This window comes from Zymoseptoria tritici, chromosome 3, assembly GCF_000219625.1.
Source record: "Zymoseptoria tritici IPO323 chromosome 3, whole genome shotgun sequence".
NCBI lineage: Eukaryota > Fungi > Ascomycota > Dothideomycetes > Mycosphaerellales > Mycosphaerellaceae > Zymoseptoria > Zymoseptoria tritici.
In genome coordinates, this window is record NC_018216.1 from 223,742 (window position 1) to 243,251 (window position 19,510).

Below are 19,510 nucleotides of genomic sequence, written 5' to 3' on the forward strand. Positions count from 1 at the left end.
TTGGCATTCGACTAAACGATATTCACGCCGTCAATGCACATCTCAACCCCCATCGTCACTGGAAGCCGGTGTTATGCAACGACTGTTCCCATACACCACGCTTGTACCAACACTTCTCGGGGGATGTTTCGTCTTGCGGACTCCCACTCCGGTCTCGATGACGAGCGGAGTCAGTCCCAGCGTAGGCGAATCGAGCCTGCCTTCTCGCAGCTGCAACCTGCCCATCTTGAGGCATAACGGAGGAGTCGCCTGTTCCTGTCTTCCTTTCCCTTTCCGATCTCTTGCTCCATCCTGACTTGAGCGGTCGAATAGGGCTGTTGTGAAGGCATGCATACTCTTCTGATAGCTGCGCAAGTTGGTCGTTGTCAGTTGGTGTTGGCGCTGCTGTCGGTGCATTTGCTGCTTGTAGGAATTGATGCTACTCTGCACGGCGCTCGATCCTGCGGCTTCACCATCTGGTGCTGTGTCATCTGATGTCCTTTGGCTGATGGTAGGCACGCTCGAGGATCTGTGCGGACTCGTTTGGTGGCATGCAGCATTTGAATTCTGGGGCTGCGTATTATCCTCTTCTGGAAGCCCATCACTGCCTGAACTGAACGAGCTGGCATCGTCCCCAAGGTCTGGTGAGGACATGCGGTAGACTGGAATGTCCTGGATACGCATATTCGCAAAAGGCTTGTGCTGCTCCCGACTCTGGATGCCGGGCATCTTGGTAACTTGGTTGTTACATGCCGAAACCAAAGTGGTGGGCCGCATCATGAACCTCCCCCGTGGAACAGACCAGCAAACTATGACGAGCCTGACGATTACCGGGGCACTAAGACAAAGCCGCAAACGAACGACATGAGAACAAAGAGATGGCGAGTGGCGGCCATGCGGGAGTTGGCAACTTTTCCCAGCCGCATTCCAGCTGTTTGCGGTGAAACCCCTTGCTTCGACCGCCGCTTTCGTCTATACCTTCACGATTGCCTCTTCCATGATGAAGATCAGCCTAGCAACTTCTCTGCTTTCAGCAGATCCAGCGTTACAGCGAAGTAATGACTGTGTACAGAACCGCCAGCGCTGTCATCGATAGGTATAGGTTATGGCATCTCGTTACTATTGTTCATCCACTTCTTCAAAGTCCAATGATTCCGTCTACAAAACCTTCCATCACTCACCACCATCCCACCGCCCAACATGCAATTCTTCAACCCATTCACTTTCGCAGCGACCACCATCCTGCCCTTGATCGCCGCCCAGCAGATGAACATTCCCTCCTGCGCATCCAGCCCTCTACTCTCCGTCATCACCGACTTTGGCTGCCAGATCGAGCCTCGAGACTGCTACTGCACCAAGCCCGAGGTCGTTCAATCGATTGCCTCTGCAGTCGTACCAGCGTGCTCGGGTGCTATCGATCAAGCGGGCATCTCGTCTGTCGTCAGCTCGTTCTGCGCCATCACAGCTACAGCTGAGGAGTCGACTATCGATACAACCATCTCGAAGAGGACGATTACGAGGGAGCTCACGACGACTGTTGACGGTGGACCGATCGCTCCTCCTGGAATCACGGACGCTGCGACACTTCCTGAGAGCGAGCCTGCCGAGGAAACAGCTCCCACGGGCGACCTCTCTTCCGCCGACATTCCTTCACCCACCGCCGCTGCGCCCATCACGGACGATAGCTCTCCCGAGGACGGCGCCGCACCCACAGACTCTCCACCTTCGCCAACTGATGGACCGTCCAACACTGACGAAGCTGCGATCCCTTTCACCACCGCAGCTCCTGAGGCAGAGATTAGCACGGCGGACGTCCCGACAGCCGAGGAGCAACCTGCTTTGACAACAGCTTCCAACCCGAACAATCTTACTGCGCCCTCTGCCGGCGACAATCCTCCGCCAGCTGCATTCACCGGCGCAGGGAATCTGCGCAATAACGTTGCGGCGCTGGTCTTAGCGCTTGCAGGTATGGGCTGGGTGTTTGCGGAGTTGTGAGGCAAGGATGAAAAGTTTTGGCCATCAGGAGCAGCCGGGGACGATGGCAGATTGATCGCGGACTTTGGTAGAGGAATAATGTCTAATCGTTAGCCATAATCAGTAATGTTTGAATGCTCCAGTCGCTTTAATCTGTTCTTCTCAATTGTATGCGTCAAAAGTTGATTCACTACACATGCCAGTGCCTTGAATTCTTGAGTAGCTTTGACGAGCGCGTGCTGAAGGTGAATATGTTCTCGCTTCCCGGATGACAGTCGTGGTTGACCAAACCTCGTAGTACGTAATTGCCGCAGCTCTTGAAGCCAGCGATGACGAAAAAGAGAGCATTCGTGCATCCTCTGCAGCAAGCTGGACAATACGAGAAAAAGTATCTGTTCGGTCAGAATAGAACATTTTCGACAATGGCAAACAAAATTTCCACTCACCTTGAACGTAGCAATCCTTTTCGTCGTGACCTTTATCTTCTCCTTGTTCCATACCTCAACCCAATACTATAACCACCAAAGCAATCCCGACAACTCCACCACTATGGCCACCCACATACCTCGCCGCAACGTCACAACCGGCACCATCCCCGAACTCATCTCCCTCTCCTATGCCCATCCCAAACTCAAGACCCACAACTCCTACCACGCCAGTGACTTCGCACTCAAGCGTAAGTACCAACTCCACGAAGCCGAAGCAGCGCGCAGACATTTCCTCGCCGGACGCTGGGAACAGTGCAGAGAATTGTGCTTGGGAATCATATCCGGTAAGGCGACAGACATGGTGATGGCGAGGGCGTGTATGATGTTGTCGAGGGCGGAGGTGGACGACGAGCCGAGGATGAGGGCGTAAGTACTGGGGTGTGGCTTCCGGGATGTGCCAGGGAATTACTGACAATGCAGCGAATATGCCGAGCAGGCGGTTGCTGCGTTGGAGAGGGTGGTGAACGGCACAAGTGAGTCCAGATTCCCCGTTGACCAGGCCCGAGTGTTGTTGGATGAGGCACAGCGGTTGCTGGAGGATGCCGAGCTTGATTCGTACTCCGACGACGAGATGGATACATCAGAAGAAGGACAAAACAGCCAGGCGCAGAGTCGATCGAACTCTACCACAACGGTGGTTGACGTGGTCCTACCGCCGACTGAGTCGAAGAAGGGTGAGGGAGACGAGATGACACTCTAGAGCTTGAACTCAAAAGTAGAGCGTTCCCATCCTCCGGAGTCGGATGATGGCGCTTTGGCAGCGCTCTGGTGGACAAGCTGAGTTTTGCGATCAACAGCTCGTTCGGTGCAGAGCTCGTATACGGTGCTCAAGTTGAAGAGGAGCGTGGGAAACGTCGGCAAACGTTGGGCAAGATCTTCAAGCATAGTGCGCGCAGAGAGAATTTGGCCAGTGTATAGTAGCGAGATGGCAGTATTTTGGGCAAGGAGCTCATCGGCGGGATCTTCGCTGGCGAGGGTCTGCCAGGCGTCGAGAGCAGAAGAGAAGTCGCCGGCAGAAATTTTCAAGAGTGCTTCGAACGACCGCTTTCTTGTCTGGTCTTGTATTTTGACAGCGTATTCCCGTGCCCCGTTGACATCTCCGACTCGCACTCTCAGCAATGCTTTCCGGTAAGCCAACTCATCCTCGTTCATGCCGGAAAGGGTGTCCAGGTGGCGGGTGGCAGTCTCCAGCTCACCCATCTCTACAAGTGTATCGCAAACTATCAAACCAAGATCCTGCAGCCGAGCACTACAGGTGCTGATAGCTGCGTCGTCTTTGTGGAATCTAGCAGCTCGAAGTTTGCTTCTCACTTCTCCAGCGAGTGCATACAAGGCCATGATGCCTCGACGTCCTCCGTCGGCTGCACCGATTGACTGCAGGCGGACAAGCAATAGTCTGAGATCCCAGGACACTAGTGCAATGACATCCTCAGCTCCAGGCGGATTACGTGCAAACAAATCTGTCAGAGGGCCCGCCTCTGCAGCCGCTAGGTCTGGTCGAGAGATGAGGATTAGACAGGCCAGACGGACATACAGTAGCTGCAAGATGGTCTCGGCTGCATTGGGTGGGCTTTCAAGGAGGTCCTTGACAGCTCTCTCTGCTGCCCGCCGGAAATGTCCGCCTTTTAGCAGGTCTGGCAGCTCGGTCTCGGGACCGGGTCGATTGTCGGACGCGAGGAAGGGGTTCGGTATGCCATCGGCAGGAATCGCTTGGTAAATGCTGCGACTCTGCAAGAATTGTAGACTAATCGGCGGTCTTGGGCTATTGGTAGGTCGAGCTTTGGGTAAGTCGGCAGAGGTACTTGTCTTCATCTCCACAGACGGAACGACGGGTGATGTCAGATCCCCTTGTGCTACCGACGGGCTCTGCGAAGTCACAGCAAGAGGACTGGTCTCATGGGTTAGCTTGAATCTGACAAAACGATGTGATTAATGCTCACTCGTCTGTAGCGTCCTCCAAAGGACCCCTCGTTGCGCGTTGCGGAACAGCGTGAGAGACATTCCGCCCATGGCGCCGTACACTGCCCGGCGGCGAGCGAGTCGAATCCATGTGGACCAAGAGTGGGAGACACGGCTCACGCGGGCCAGAAGTACACTCGCAGAATATGACTCGGATGAGTCGCGCTTCTTGAAGACAACTCTCCGGAAGTGAGGTCAACTTTGACAAACGCCACGCCAAGACAACAGCAACACCTCACTTCTGCCGAACACCTTGCTCCATCTTCCTTTCTTCAACACTCCTGAAACAGCACATTTTCAACAGCACCAGCACGCCCAGCGTACCAGCGTGATGCTCATCGACTATACCCCGTCCCGTCATGTAACCAAAGACGCAAGACCTGCCAAGTCGAACATTGCGCAGATCCGGCACTCCAGCGTCCTCCAGCGATCCTTCGCCTCTTGGCGTACGTGACGCTGAATCGGAGGATTTTACGGACGGAGATATATATCTCATCAGTGGTGTGCTCAACGTTGTATTGCAAATCATGAGGTATGAGGACGATAGTAAATCATGAGAGGCATGTGATTTGTCTCACCTTCGAATCTCCCTCGCGACTGAACCAAGAGGATATTGTACCTGAGATGCAGCCGCTTCTTCTGGACGAACAACCGCGTCCGCGGAAGGATTGGGGCGGAATCAAAACTCTCAGCATCGTAGGTTTGAAGCGATGCGCCATAAAGGTCTAATTAGGACACATGATGATCCTCCCAGCCGCATACAAGTAGGTGGCTGCCTTTCTCTCGTTGGCTTGTTCTTCTCGAGGAATTTCAACGCGTCAGCTGCCTTTACAATGCCGTTCACCAAGACTTCGAATGTTATCGTGGCAGCGCTCTTGACGGCTCTTCCAGTACTGGGACAGAACACCGGGTTTTACTACGAACCAACCTCTGCCGGTGGCAGCGGCATAGACCACAATGTGAGTTTCGCCCACTCGGACACGAACAAAGACTGATGCTCTTCCGCTTTAGTACGCCTTATTCACCGCCGCCGGCGAATCCGCCAACAACACTCGATCTGTAACCTTCCCCGGCTTCTCAGGCGAGACTTGGACATGGAGGGTGAATATCAGCAACGTCGCCGTGCCGGACGCCATCCAAGCATTCCCAAGCGAGCAGCCCCCTCTCGTCGATCCCAAGATCGTATACGTGACCTACGATATCCAGTGGCCGGGCGCCGAAACTTTAAACGAAAAGATCAACCAGAGTGAGAGCGACCGGAACCAAGGTCAAGGGCGAGAAATTTGCATGACCGCTTACGACGTCGATGTTCGGGCCCGATATGCGAACCAGTACAAAGAGAGCGACAATGGAGATTGCGAAAGTATCTTCGGCGACAACTGCACGGCGGGATTGATGAGTGCATTGAGGTCTTCCTCTGGAGGCTGCCAGTCTCCCGGCCCATTTCCGCAGTCGTGCATTGATCGATTCCTACCAGCGGATGAGGGGTACAATCGGGGAGCATCTACCCAAGGTGAGTACTTCATCGGCGGAATGTTTCAAGATACGCGACTAATGGACATATCGACAGGACTCGGGAACGGCACCGCTCAAAACGGTACGGCTGCTAACGGCGAAAGCTACAACGAGACGGAGAGTGGTTCGCCCTTCCGGTTCTGGCTGGGTAATCGAGACTTCGGCCGAGGACAGGGTCGTGGGGCGGTCAACGGCACCAACACGACGCTTTTCGATGAGGAGTTGAGCAGGGTGCAGATGCTTGCATTGACTGGTTTTCCGGACGGGCAAAGTCGGCTGATGTGCTTGAGGGTTAGTACTGAGAAGACAAGTGGGGGGAACATGCTGAAGGCGTCGGGAGTGACTGTATTGTCAGCTGTTGGGCTGGCCATCATGAGTGCGGCGTTTGCGGTGTTGTAACGGCAATTGATTGTACATGGCCCAGAACTGCGGAGTTGATCGAATGGACCAGATATCATATCGATTGCGAATCGATACCCGATTGATCAGCACGTCTACTTCAGTCATTGTCAAACCTCACCTCAGATCTCGGCACATATACCCCATGACATCATACCAGAAGTGAACCCAAAAGGTCAACTCAACATGTATTCCAAGCACTTCCGCCTTTCCAACACCAAGTACTAAACCACTGCCATCCCCTCCAATGTCCAAAAACTACCTCATCACCGGCGCCGCCCGCGGAATCGGCCGCGGCCTCTCCCGCCTCCTCCTCCAAAACGGCCACCGCGTCCTCCTCCTCGACTCCAACTCCGCCGAACTCTGCAACACAGCCAAACACCTCTCTCAAGCCCAGCCCCCATTCCCCACCTCATCCTTCAAAACCCACCTCTGCGACCTCCGCCAACCCACCTCCATCACCGCCGCCGCCGCCCTCGCTTCGGACTTCTTCTCCGGCCACTTGGACGTGCTGGTCAACAATGCCGCCTATACATCCGTAGTCGGGAAGTCCCACCCCTCCGAACTATCCCTCGAAGACTGGAACACAGCCATCTCAACAAACCTCACCGCCCCTTTCCTCCTAACACAAGCTTGCCTCCCCCTCCTCTCCACATCCCCCACCCGCGCCCAAGGAGGTTCCATCATCAACATCTCCTCCACCCGCGCCCTGCAATCCGAACCCAACAACGAAGCCTACTCAGCCACCAAAGCCGGTCTGCTAGGTCTCACGCAATCCCTCGCGGTGTCGCTCGCGGAGCAAGGGGTGAGAGTTAATGCCATCTTACCGGGTTGGATTCACGTGGAGAATGAGTGTCAGGAAGCGGATGAGAGGGGAAAGAAGTGGGAAGAGGGACTCACGGAGGGGGATCACCGGTGGCATTTGACGGGGAGGGTGGGGAAGGTGGAGGATGTGAGTAAGGCGGTGGAGTTTTTGGTGGGGTGTGAGGGCGTGACGGGGAGTGAGGTTGTGGTTGATGGAGGGGTTACGAGGAAGATGGTGTATCCGGAGTGATGTTTGATTGATTGACTTACCGGTATATTGGTTGAGGGACTTCCTTTTATGGCCAAGCTGTACGAGTCTACCTCTGTGAAAATGTCCTGCTGGTTTGGTCCTGCAAGGAGGGTGTCGATGCACGAAGCTCATCGGTTCCCTCATCCTCCTCTCACTCTCACACTCACAACTCATCCTTCCCCCCACCCCCCTCTTTCTTCCCCCCGCTCCCCTCACAAACCGCTGGCGTCCCCACCTCCATCCGATAAACACACTTCTCCTCCTCCCTAATCCTCCAAATCTCATCCTTCTCCGCACACCCCAAAACAACCGTCGTCCTCCGATTCGGTCCATTCCAGCAATGCTGTCCATTCTCAAACTTCATCGCCCACCTCTCCCCTGATCCCAACCCTTTCCCATCAACGGGCAAGTCCTCATCCACCGTGACCATTTCCAAACCCGTATATTTCCCCATATTCGTCTCCCCACCGCCCTTTTTCGGTTTCTGCGCGGTGCGGTCGAGGAAGCAGAGGGTGTAGGTGTACTCCCCGCTGTCGGTATTGATGCAAGTGCCTTTGAGGGCGCGGAAGACGTCGTCGGGGCCGAAGGAGGTGGTGAGGTCGGATTGGGAGGAGGTGAGGGTAGTACGGAGGTCTTCGAGGGATTTTTCCGCGGTGGTGAGGCGGGTGCGGGCGGAGGTGAGGGTGGTGGATTCGCCCGAGGTGGGGTTGGAGGCGAGGATGCCGTTTTCGATGAGTAGGAGGCGGAGGTCGCGGAGTTTGGTGTCGAGCCAGGTGCGGAGGGTGAGAGGGAGGTAGTTTTCGAAGGCGTAAACTAAGGAGGGGTTAGAGATTGATCAGGTTTGGGGTGATGTGTGCGGATGAATACTTACGGACGTCGGTCTCGCTGCCTTCTTCCTCGATGTAGTCGTCCCAATTCAGACCGCTTTCGCTATCGGGCTTGGTAATCTCGTCGAGGTCGCGCTCTTGAGCGTCATTTGGAGTCGCCGCTCCGCCGAAGCTGGCAATGTAGTCCTCCCACGCGCGGACCGCTCGCTTGACACCCTCGTCGTTGAAGTTGGGATTGTACTCCTCCTTGAACGTCGTCATGATGCCCTCCAATTGCTGCAAACGCGATCTCCCACTGTTGAGCTCCTCTCGCGTAGCTAGCAGCGAAGTCCTCAACTCCTCCGTCCTCTTCTGCGCCAGTCCCACCAGAACACCCAATTTCCCACCCTTCGAGCCAGCAGGCTGCACCACCTTCCCCGTCTCTTTCCTCTTCGTGTCCGCCAACTCCTGCTCCATCTGCTTCACCTTCAATTCCGCACCCTCAATCTCCGTCCCCAGTGTTTGAATTCGATCCTGCACCGTCTGTCTCAACCGCGCCGCTTCCTTGACCAATTCCGCCCGCTTCTTCGCCGCATTGCTCGCACTCTTCTGTCTCGCTTCGTCCAGTTTCCTCCACTCTTTCCCGATTGTATCGCATCGATCCTCGCATCTTGTCCCTCCCACACCTTCCCACTCTTCACTCCCATCGCAGCAGAGCTCGTAGTCGCAAATCCCATCATTGACGTTCGTGAATGGGACGTAACTGGGTACATGGCCTTTGTTCTTGCAGTAGAACCCCGGCAAGCTGTTTGTGATGTTGTCGACCGTGCTGGGGTGGGAGTCGGCCGGTGTGTGGGGCGAGAGAGGGGAGAGGTGTGCACACGCGGCGGTGCCGGGTTCGTCGGAGCCGTCGGGGCAGTCGCAGTAGTCGTCGTTGACGCGCGAGTATGGGATGTTCAGAGAGGGTGTGGAGATGCAGGAGAAGTCTTTGGAGGCATCGTAGTATTTGGCGACTGGGATATATGGTTAGCTGTGAGCTGTGGAGAGGTAGGGGTGCGAGAAATGTACACTCAGGACCGACACCTCGAGGTCGAGCTGCTGAAGCGACGGCCGCACATTCCAAGGCTACCAGAGCCGCGAATGCACTTTTCATCCTGGGCCAATGAGTCGTGAGGTACGAGGAAATCAGGAAGGAGAGTCGGGAGATGGAAGAAGTTCAATGGGAGTTCCGCCAGCTGTCACATGCGTTTCGCCAAGAGATTCAGGGACCGCAAGACTGCCAAACACTTAGGGACAGAAGAATCCACCGACCTGATCAATATTTTCGATGTCAAGAGAATGCTTCTATATCAACAAAGTGAGCTATACATACAGCTATAAGTGAACAAATCCGTGGTCAATCATAAAAGAAATGCCCGAATCCACCCCCCAAACAAAAAAACTCCTTCGCCATGATCCTGACCAATTTTCAAGTCCCGTTGTCCTTTCCATCTCCCTCCACATCCCCTCATCTAAGGAAACTGCTCCCTCATCTTCGCAACACTATTCAACATCCCACTCCCCCCCGCCCACCCCGCCCACGCCTCACTCCCGTCCGTAATACTAACGCTGAGCGCACCCCAAACGTACCTCGCATCCCCCTCCCTCTCCCACAACGCACCCCCACTCTGCCCTCCGCTCACATCCGTATCCGTGTACATCGGCCCCTCCGCATCACAATCCCAAGGTTTATCCGCCAGCAACTCATTCCTCAACACGCGATACGGCTGCTGCGTCCCCGATCGATCACCGGGGTACCCCAACGTCGTAAGCCCATTCCACCCCAGCCTATCCTTATTCGGCAACCGCACGCCAAAGTAGCCCAACTTCTCTCCTAGTCGGTTGTTATTATCGAGAATCATGATGGCCCAGTCGTTCTTCACACCACACGCGTTTCCTCCAGGGACGGAATTGACGATGATGTTCGTAATCGCCGCGGAGCCGAATTGCGGACCGTTGTCGTAACCCGGGGAGAAGGTCCCTGTCGCGCCGGAGACGACGCAGTGTTTTGCTGTCAAGATGTGGCGTGGGCCGACGAGGGAGCCGGAGCAGACCACGCCGTTGGACCAGTAGAGGCGGCCGGCGTTGCGCCAGGGCCAGTTGGGGTTGACGTAGAGTTCGCGGTCGTCGGGGCCATTGATCCAACGGCGGAGTTTGGAGAGGAGGTTGGAGGTGGAGTTGGAGTCAGGGATGTAAGGGGCGAGTTCGGCGATGGTGGATTCATTGGAGGATTGGAGGCGGGAACTGGAGGAAGAGATGTTGGTGGAGGAGGCAGAGAGGACGGTGAGCTCGGGGATGTCTTCGTCGACTTTGAGGACTTGGACGTCGGAGAGGTCGTAGCCTGTGTCCCACCGGTAGGAGATTGTTGTTTGGTTGCGGAGGAAGACGGTGGCTGCGCTGTTGGTGACGTTGTTGTTATCTGCGATTGTGATGTCGATGTTGGGTGTGGTGATGTTGGCGCTTTCGACCTGTTGTTGTCGGTAGAGCGGCTTAGCAGCGGCTCCTGCTGCGAAGATGGCAGGAAGCGCCAATGATTGAAAATGAACCATGGTTGTGAGGGACGGCCGGTGTATCTGTGTGGTAGTCGATGCGGTAGAGAAGTGTTTGACTGATGGAGAGTTGATGAGGTTGATCCAGGCGGTTATATATCTCGTCCTGTGAGAATGTCAGCCTCCTCTGCGTCCTGCCTCTCCAACGTTGTTGGCTGGAGTCGCCATGCTCGCCGTTGATGAACGTAACGTTTATGCCATGCTAGCGGTTAGACGTTGAACCTATTTGTAACATCCTGAATTGAAGATATCGAGCCTGAAAGTCAATGTGTTGCGTTGAAGAATTGGCATACTCAGGAGTTCCAAGTCGGCCACAACAACCTAACAGCCCGCAGACATTCAATCCACAACAATATGCCGAACATTCCCTATTCATCCTCCTCTCAGGTGCAGCATTCACGCAGGACTTCCAGGGTTGTCTTCCCAACCACAACGGTCAACGCAACGGCGACTCCAACGGCGCCCCGAGCTTAAAAGTTCCGGACCCAGTCAAACTCATTCTCCTGCGCAAATGCAGGGCCATCGTCCCAGTATCCCAGAAAGTCCTTCTCTGGCTCATCGTCGACAACGTGGCGAGGGTGGCGGGAAGTGCAAGGCACAATCTCTTCCCAGTCACGAAATTCGTTTTCGAGGCAGTGCTCCGCGTCATACGAGTCTTCCTCAACGGCCGTCTCGTCCCAGTCCTCGGCAGTCGTCTCTTCCGCCTTGACAGTGGTGGTGGTCGCCGAGCTGTCTTCATAACCTTCCGACCATTCCAGCCATTCTTCATCATCAGCCAGGGTCTCCCCGTGCACGATCTCGGAGGTTTCTTCGCACTCTCTGCACCAGCAATTCTCCACGTGTCCCATTTTGAGGAAAGTGGCTAGATCGCAGGTACTGGCAGGTGGGCTCTTCGAAACGATCGAGTGATCAGCTTGCTTGAACAAGTCCTGTTCGCTTGTGAAGTGCGCCGTAGAGTCATCACGTTCAGCCTTACCAGCCTCAGGGTCTAGACCAGGAAGGTCTTCCGCGTGGACTGTGGTGGCCGAGCTGCTGTTCATGATGCCAGGGGCCGTTGAAGGCCAGACCGTCGCTGAAAGCTCGCACGAAGGCAGATCCTCATTGTACTGCGATACGAGGTCCGCCAAGTATATCGCAGAATCAGCCAGTTCCTTGTTCCCGGAGTGACGGGCGGCGACCTCGTTGGCATGGCCGACAAGGGTGTTGGAGTGAACGAACTGCATTTGTTTCCCTTCCAACTCGTACGGGGGGCGCTCCCCATCGACCATGGACATGATTGGGACACCGCCAGATTCGTCGTCCCAGCTGGACCGTTGACTGGCTTCTCTGTAGCAAGGTGCACGGGGCGTTTCCTCTGTGAGGATGTCCCACAGATTGGCGGCGGATGGCAGTTGGCAGAGTTCGCCTTGCGCTCCTGCCATGACCGCGGCTGTCACAATCTTCTCCACAGCGTCTGCGATCGAGAATGGACGGGCTCGGTCCAAAGTCGAAGCTGAGACTGGGTCCGTACCACGGTCGCTTGTTTCGTATGGTTTGCAGGTCGTTGACGGGAGCTTCACGATCGCTCGCGAAGACACCGGGGAAGGAAAGAATCGGGACTGCTTTTGAGGTGTGTACCTCGAGCTGTTCAAAGACCAAAGCTGTAGCTCTTGACACTTCGGTTCCATCGGTTTTGTCTCCTTCGTTTCTGGCAGGGAAGAGAGATCAAAGAACAAAGGCAGAGACTCCGATTGGGACCCACTTTTGCTCCACGAAGGGATTGAAGGACACCAACTTGGCACACCTATGAGCTTCGGAGGGGGAGACGGTGGAGGGCCGAATTTTGGCATGAACATTTGTGTGAAACCCTCAGGTTGGAAGCCGCGAAACTTGATCGGTGGGAGCTGTGGAGCAGATGAAATCGTCGGGTCGGGTTGGTCCTTTGTGGTTGGCTGGGATGCGCTGAACTTGGTCTCCTCGAGGTGAGTCTGTCCAGCAACGCTGATCGGCGGCGGAGGGTGAATGTTCATTCTGTTGAGAGTATCATCGATATCCCTTGAGAGCTGCTGATCCAATAATTGTGCAGCGAACTTTCTGCCATTGCTCCGTGCGTCACGGCGTCTTTTTGCATCTTTTGTTCCCCGGCTGTTACGACAACGACGAAATGTGGAAGATGAATGCAAGCCACGATCTCGGCGGTGGGTGGGTTCGGGGACGGCCAGCGTTGCGAATCGGTTGCCTGGGAAGGATGTCAGGTCTCTGAAAACATGATCATGGCTTGATACCACACCGAATGAGGACGTCGGATGATGAATGCTCAGATCCAGGTTGCCAGTCGTGTATTCAAGGTCGAGATTACTGGACGCCACTTGCGAACTGTGCTGAAAGGCATGCTCTCGACGAGCAGTGTGCTGACGTCGCAGGGAAGTCGGATGAGCAACCGATGGCGAGATGTTGAAGGACATGGTCCGGAGAAGTGTCTCGAGGTCTGTTGTCTGACTGCTGCTGCTGCCGCTGGCGGTGGTAAGTGGTAGGGATGGAGATCTGGCACCGAATGAGAGAACTGAAGAGCGGTGCCTTGACAGGTAGTGATGTATCTCTAGTAGGATGAAGAACAGTGAGTAGGAATCGGGAGATGTGATGGTAACAGCAGATCGAGCGCTGCAGAGAAGAAACATTTCGCCGCAAGCAAGCGCTCTTCGGCATGCCGATGAGGAACGGGAGCCCGATCGTGCCGGAGGGCTCCTACCATTGATGGATGAGGCTCTCGTCGAGGAATGCAAGTGCATTGACGCCGGCATATATGCAATTCCTCTTGCTTCACCAGACGCCCACAACGCCTGGTGCCAGTATGTGAAGCTGAAGTCGCGACCATGTTGAGGGACATCACTCGGCATGTCCGAATCGACGAAAAGTCGACCGAACGCTGTCACTGGCCTACATCCTCGCATGCAATCCGACCATCATACGACCTCCGACGGCGTAGAACTTCTTTTGATGCGGTGCGATGCACGACGACGCGTGTGTGGATGATCGATTTTCGCGCGCCATAGCAGGCACGTGTCATCGCCATGAGATAGAGGACGAGAGCACATATTGGATGCGTTGCAGTGAAGTCACGCTGATCCTGATCGGCGTGCAGATGGCGGACCATGTTCATAGGGCAGAGGTGTTGTCGTTGATGAAGTTGAAGGAAGCGATGGAGGGAGAACTGGAGAGTCGTCGAGCTGGAGGTCAAGGATTTCGCTGACAGTGCCGAGCTTCGCCCGGGCGAGCACCATGTCTTCAAACCACGAACTCCATCACCACCTCAATCATCTTCTGCCCACAGACACAATGACACTTCATCATCGACTCGGCTGACAGCAACCGACCAAGATGGCCATTGACGACCATTTGGACCCATTGTGTGCAAGTGGGAGGACCTGCCATGGGCCATGGAGCTCTATGGTATCGTCCATGGTCGACCACCTCGAAAGACCATCTGCCATCTTTCCGGAACGCCAAACCATGGCACGATAATTCGAGCAGCTTCCGAAGGACAGACCTCGCCCTATTTATGCGGCGACCAGCGCTTCTCGTTCGAAACCTGGCAGAATACCTCGCAGTCCTGGAAGTTGCACTCGCGGCACAAGAGCCGGTTGAGGTTATGCAATCGGATGTGGATCCCACTGAACGTGTTGCCCGTAATGCGGCGCATTCAACCAAGATGGACAGAATCTGGGGATGTGGATGAATACTGCGGCTCAAAGCCAGATATCGCTAAGGTACATCCCGATCTATCAGCTTCTCCTGCTCCAAGTTTCTGCAAAGCTCAGAGTCTTACCGATGCTGCGATTCGCTCTGCCGTGTGCCCGAAGCAGACAGATGGCAAGGTCGATCCGAGAAGCTCGATATCAGCCGCCTGTTCCTCATGGACTACGTGCCGTGCCCCGTGGTACCAGGTTTTCGAGACCGGAACTCACTCCTTAGCGCCCAAGCGAAGCACGTTGGTCTACGCTTACGACCATTTTGGCTTTACTCCTTACCTCACTTGGTCGCCGTGACAATCCTACTTACCTTTCTTCTTGCAGGCTCTACTCTGCCATCGCAGTGCATTGAACGGTGTACAGCTTGCGTAGCCAGGGCATGATTCTATCTCCGCAAATTGCAGCAGCGAGGCACGAATCCAAGACAGCTACGCCATCAAGATGTTCATTCGGGCTCTTTGTATGGAAGTGGGTGGATCTAACCTCGGTCGAACAAGAACGTCTACCACTTCGTCCATGTTCGACCACCTTGACGGACCGTGTGCCATCTGTCCACGAAAGACCCATCCACTTTTCAGTAAGTTGGAAGAGATTCCATGTTCGGTCGTCGTGAGGTCCGTCGTATCGGGTCGCTGTCTTACAGCTGACCCGGCTAAGACCATTAATATGGCGCATCAGCGGCCTTGGTTGGCTATCTTTGGGATCATTCATTGAAGGACGACCACTGGCAGAATGACGAAAGCCTATTTTGCCCATGGCCGAGACCTTCTGCAGCCGGGCCCGTCTTCTTTGGCGTCGAAGGGAGAACGTCAAAATTCGGTGGCAGACTATATCAAGAGCAAGCGACATCCACTGTCGCCTTTTCCTTCCACTACTTGTCAACTTGACTCCGGAGAACTTCGGCCATGAAGATCTTCGCTACACACCGCCATCCCGAGCTCGCCTTCGACACCACCGCAGCCATGCTGTTACTGTCTCTCTTCACAGCGGCAGTTGCCACGACTGCCGTTTCTGTTGAGGCCTCCTCTATGACCGCTGAGGCATCCGCCGCTATCACCGCCCTCGAAGGAACGCCTGAGCTGGCGTTTGGCCTGACCCCGAGCTCCAACTTTTGGCCGAAATTCCTCTCCAAGCGTTACTGTAAGCACTTCAATCTTCTATTCCTGCGAGGCATCTACCAACAATGCTTACTATAGGGCTCACGGAAGACGAGCCTTCTGCGGTTCGAGCAGTCGCCATGCTCAATGTCCCGTTCAATCCTTCCGTCACCACTGTCTCCACTGCTACGATTACAGAATGGCCGTCCGAGCTGGTAGCTGGTCCAACGTCCCATCTGCACGACAACCACGACTCGGTTACTTCCGCCGTTCCTGCCCTCGTCAGCCGCGATCGTCGGGTAGCTGCCCTCAACTGGGCGACGATACAAAAACTCAGACAACAAATCTACCATGGCATTACAGCTGTATCTATCAACCGCTTTCTCGAAACGAAACCAGAGTTCAAGAAGTATTGCCTTGCCAAGGAAGACTGCAGCCTTGCCCTGGGATCTATCCCCAATGAAGAGACTATGCTGGCCTTGAGAAGCGACCTCGCGGGGTTGTCTCCCAATAAAGAATGCGACGAACTCTGTGTGATACAGAACCTTGACGTGGCGTGCTCTAATCTTGCGAGAAATGGCCTTACGCGGGTTGCTCTGATCAGAAATCACATGATGTCAGTGACAGAGAGCGACATGCGGCAGGACGATCCGACGACATATGACCGCATCTCCCTCTACCACAGGATGTCGACGTCGACCTACTGGCAGCCCCTCTCTACCTTTAGAAGAGAGAAGGACTACGTCTACAAGTTCAACGATATCCTTGCGAGTTACAACACAACGGTTCTGCCACCGACCATCGGCCGTGTATCAGTCCCCACCAATAGAACATTTCTGGAAACGCTTCTCCACGATGAAGTCTGTTCGGGGGACGAATTCATATGCAATCACGACCCGATGCACCTAAGACAAATGGTGGGCTTGCTTCACGCCGCCATGGACTCAGGTATTCTCAGCGAGGACAGCGTTTTTCTACAGATGTTACTCGAGGCTCGCCGCGGGACCCTGTCTCAGCCTGGTCAGTTCTGGGGAAACTCCTCATTTGCAACCCCTTCGAAGGATAACGCCGTGTCTGAGGCAATCAAAGAGGTCAAGGCACGCATGAATTGGTGGAAGCCTGTACAGGAGGCCATGCGCCCTTCGAAATTCTACTGGACGGAAACACTCAGCATTACCGATGGACGGACTTTGACGCCGACCCTGATCTTGGACAAAAATAGAACAAGCACGCTGCATCCTGCGTTGAAGAAGCAGGGCTACGCGTTCTTTCAGTCCTTCTATGGTGGCCATGCATTTCTTCGCCAAGCCGGATCAGTCAGATCAACCTTTGACGACAAATGGCAGCCTCTGTCCCTTGGAACACGTAAGAATGGTACGGCGAACACATCTACCAATTCTACTGCCATCAGTCCTGCTAGCAATTCCACCAAAGATCCGGCCGTTTCCAACCCGCCCGCTCTCCGCGCCAGATCTGTCAACACCACCTTCTCGAGTCCTGCCAACAGTTCCGCCAGCCACCCGGCTGTTCTCAACCCGCCGCCCAATCGCCGCGTGAACGTGAGATACACCACGCCAATCAACGAAGCCGAGTATCTCAATGGTTCTCTTCGAGGCAAAGACATGCCAGCATATTATCCTACAGACAACCGCACCAGTGGTTCCAGAAAGGTTCAGTACCAGATCCGCTCGGGCGGCATAAACCACACGGACAGTCTCGGGAGGCCAATGATGCGCGCCTATATTCTGGGTGGCCATCACCCTCCTTTGATGATGTCTGGCGACAGTGTCCCTTTCCGCACCGCCTCAACCGTGGAAATGCGATTTTCGCAGCCGGTCCTGAAACGTCGTTCTGATGTGGCGGATCCAGACACCCCCGAGATGGCTTTCAACACGAGCGATCCTGCCGCCAGCTATGTGCGGGTCACGGCTCCCATAATCATCGACGAGGTGTTTGTCTGTGCTGCCAGGGCACAGCAGCAACTCTTCTGGGCGGCCCCCCATAGCTTGAATTTCGGACGAGCATTGGTCCTTGTCGATGGCTCGGAATTGGCTCAAGATCTTTCCGAGCAGGCGAAGTCGAGAATGCTCGCGGTGATTGCAGGCGACTCACTGACATACGCCGATGCAGAAAACGCTTGGAAGGATTTCGTAGTGCCCGCGAGTATGCCGGTAGAAGGACTTCGCCCGGTGATGAACATCTCTCGGCTCCAGGCCATCGTAACTGCGTACGATGCCGGTTACAACGTCACGAGACATGCGGACAAGTCGAAGGGTACACCCCAGAAGGATACACGACAGAAGGACGGCCGACAGAAGGACACACGACAGAAGGACGGCCGCCAGAAGGACACACGCCAGAAGAACGGCGGAAAGAAGGTAGCAAAACGGAACAGTCAGCAGTCCACTGGCCCGGCGAAACGCGATGGTCCCATCGAACCACCGGATCTCACACCACCCACGGACCTACCGCCGGAAATTCCACCCGCGAATCCAGCCGGGCCCGAGTGGGGCTACTTGGAGTCGGAGGCAGGTTCTTCAGTAGAACACCTGCTCAGCCCGTCGGAGTATTTAGAAGAACACCTGATCGGCGGGATGGAAGTGATCGAGGACACGTATGGAGAATTTCTCATGGTTGCTGACTCGGAAAGGTTTATCGAAGGAGAATATGGTGAGCTTATGATCGAACTCTTCGGACAAGAGTCCGCCGCGGGAACTGTCGCGGAATCTCTCGAGGTAGAGAGCATCTCGGAGGTCTGGCTGACCATCCCCGAGATTTTGGGGATGAAGACTGGCGCTGAAGGCGTGGCTGCTGCGGCGGGCGCTGAAGGCGCGGCGGCGGGTGCTGAAGGCGTAGCTGCGGGCGCTGCGGGCGTGGCGGCAGGCGCTGAGGGCGTGGCGGCGGGTGCTGAAGTCGTGGCTGCGGGCGCTGAGGGCGTGGCGGCGGGCACTGAAGGCGTGGCGGTGGCCATCGAAGCGATAGTCGACAGGATGCTAGCCTCCGCAGCCATGGAGGCAGCAGTCGCATTCTTAGCGACGGACCCCTTGACTGCGCCCCTTGTTCCGATCGTATTGGGCATCGGTGCGTTGGTCGCCGGCCTGTACGAGGCGTTCGAGCTCGAAGAGTGGTTGAGTGACGGCGAAGACTTTAATGTCCCGAACATGCCGTCCCAGACCAACACTCACACCTTCATCACGCCGCCGCCTTGGACAGGACATGCACTGCCAATAATAACGACATTGATCCCGCCACGGCACTCTGGGCCAGTGTCAACCTATAAACTCGATCTGTGGGGTTGGCTAGGACATCAACATTCAACCAGCACCGCTACGGATACGGCGCTTAGTCGACATCTTCAACGGCCGGAGCAGCCAGGACATCAACACTCAACCAGCACCGCTACGAATACGAAGCGGACGACTTTCTCGACCTCCACCGTCTCTGGGCTGGGGCAGGTCGTCGTCAGGCCCGATACCAATTTCATCACGGTCAGCGACATCTCCTCTGGCACGACCGTACAGACCGCTGTGTCGCTCATGACTGTCGGGCCCTCTACTGCCATTCTCACTTCCTCGGTCACTGTCGAATCTCCCGCCGATCAGCCCGCCATCTCGGCGGCTTGAACGGCACTGAAGACACCGTTGTTCGGTGCAGAGAGACGAATGCGAGTCTGCTTCCTCGAACTCGTAAGCGATGCATTCGGAGCATCACAATGAGAAAAAAGAGGACGAATGAGTGAACAGGCCCCTTTGTCGACGCCATTATGCGTCTTGTTTTCGTTTCAATTCAGTTGCTGATGTCAGAGCCTATTATGGATTCTTTTATCGCGCTATATACCTCACAGTCAGTCATCTCCTTCATTATATCGGTCGATAATACCAAGTTCGTTCCCGCAATCGTCTCATCTGCAGGTCGTCTCGACG

The 19,510-nt window shown here is 55.3% G+C and overlaps 6 protein-coding genes across 6 annotated transcripts; 2 read left to right on the forward strand and 4 right to left on the reverse strand.

Moving 5' to 3' along the window:
• Positions 1-1,179: 1,179 nt before the first annotated feature.
• MYCGRDRAFT_91346 (uncharacterized protein) lies at positions 1,180-1,974 on the forward strand (the record flags this gene model as incomplete). Its single annotated transcript, XM_003853597.1, has 1 exon — positions 1,180-1,974. One exon carries the CDS (start codon positions 1,180-1,182, stop codon positions 1,972-1,974), a length of 795 nt encoding a protein of 264 aa, XP_003853645.1.
• A 1,163-nt stretch (positions 1,975-3,137) lies between these two features.
• On the reverse strand, positions 3,138-7,327 carry MYCGRDRAFT_38577 (uncharacterized protein; the record flags this gene model as incomplete). Its single annotated transcript, XM_003854597.1, has 2 exons — positions 3,138-4,197; positions 7,242-7,327. Coding segments are annotated over 2 exons (1,146 nt in total), but the record flags the coding sequence as incomplete, so codon positions are not given.
• A 204-nt stretch (positions 7,328-7,531) lies between these two features.
• On the reverse strand, positions 7,532-9,327 carry MYCGRDRAFT_69270 (uncharacterized protein; the record flags this gene model as incomplete). Its single annotated transcript, XM_003854596.1, has 3 exons — positions 7,532-8,181; positions 8,240-9,187; positions 9,243-9,327. 3 exons carry the CDS (start codon positions 9,325-9,327, stop codon positions 7,532-7,534), a joined length of 1,683 nt encoding a protein of 560 aa, XP_003854644.1.
• Positions 9,328-9,685: 358 nt separating this feature from the next.
• On the reverse strand, positions 9,686-10,802 carry TLP2 (trypsin-like serine protease; the record flags this gene model as incomplete). Its single annotated transcript, XM_003854595.1, has 1 exon — positions 9,686-10,802. The coding sequence occupies one exon, from the start codon at positions 10,760-10,762 to the stop codon at positions 9,686-9,688; it is 1,077 nt and encodes a 358-aa protein (XP_003854643.1).
• Positions 10,803-11,232: 430 nt separating this feature from the next.
• On the reverse strand, positions 11,233-13,895 carry MYCGRDRAFT_91350 (uncharacterized protein; the record flags this gene model as incomplete). Its single annotated transcript, XM_003854594.1, has 2 exons — positions 11,233-12,772; positions 13,711-13,895. The coding sequence occupies 2 exons, from the start codon at positions 13,893-13,895 to the stop codon at positions 11,233-11,235; spliced, it is 1,725 nt and encodes a 574-aa protein (XP_003854642.1).
• Positions 13,896-15,395: 1,500 nt separating this feature from the next.
• On the forward strand, positions 15,396-19,210 carry MYCGRDRAFT_91351 (uncharacterized protein; the record flags this gene model as incomplete). Its single annotated transcript, XM_003853598.1, has 2 exons — positions 15,396-15,630; positions 15,687-19,210. The coding sequence occupies 2 exons, from the start codon at positions 15,396-15,398 to the stop codon at positions 19,208-19,210; spliced, it is 3,759 nt and encodes a 1,252-aa protein (XP_003853646.1).
• Positions 19,211-19,510: the final 300 nt, after the last annotated feature.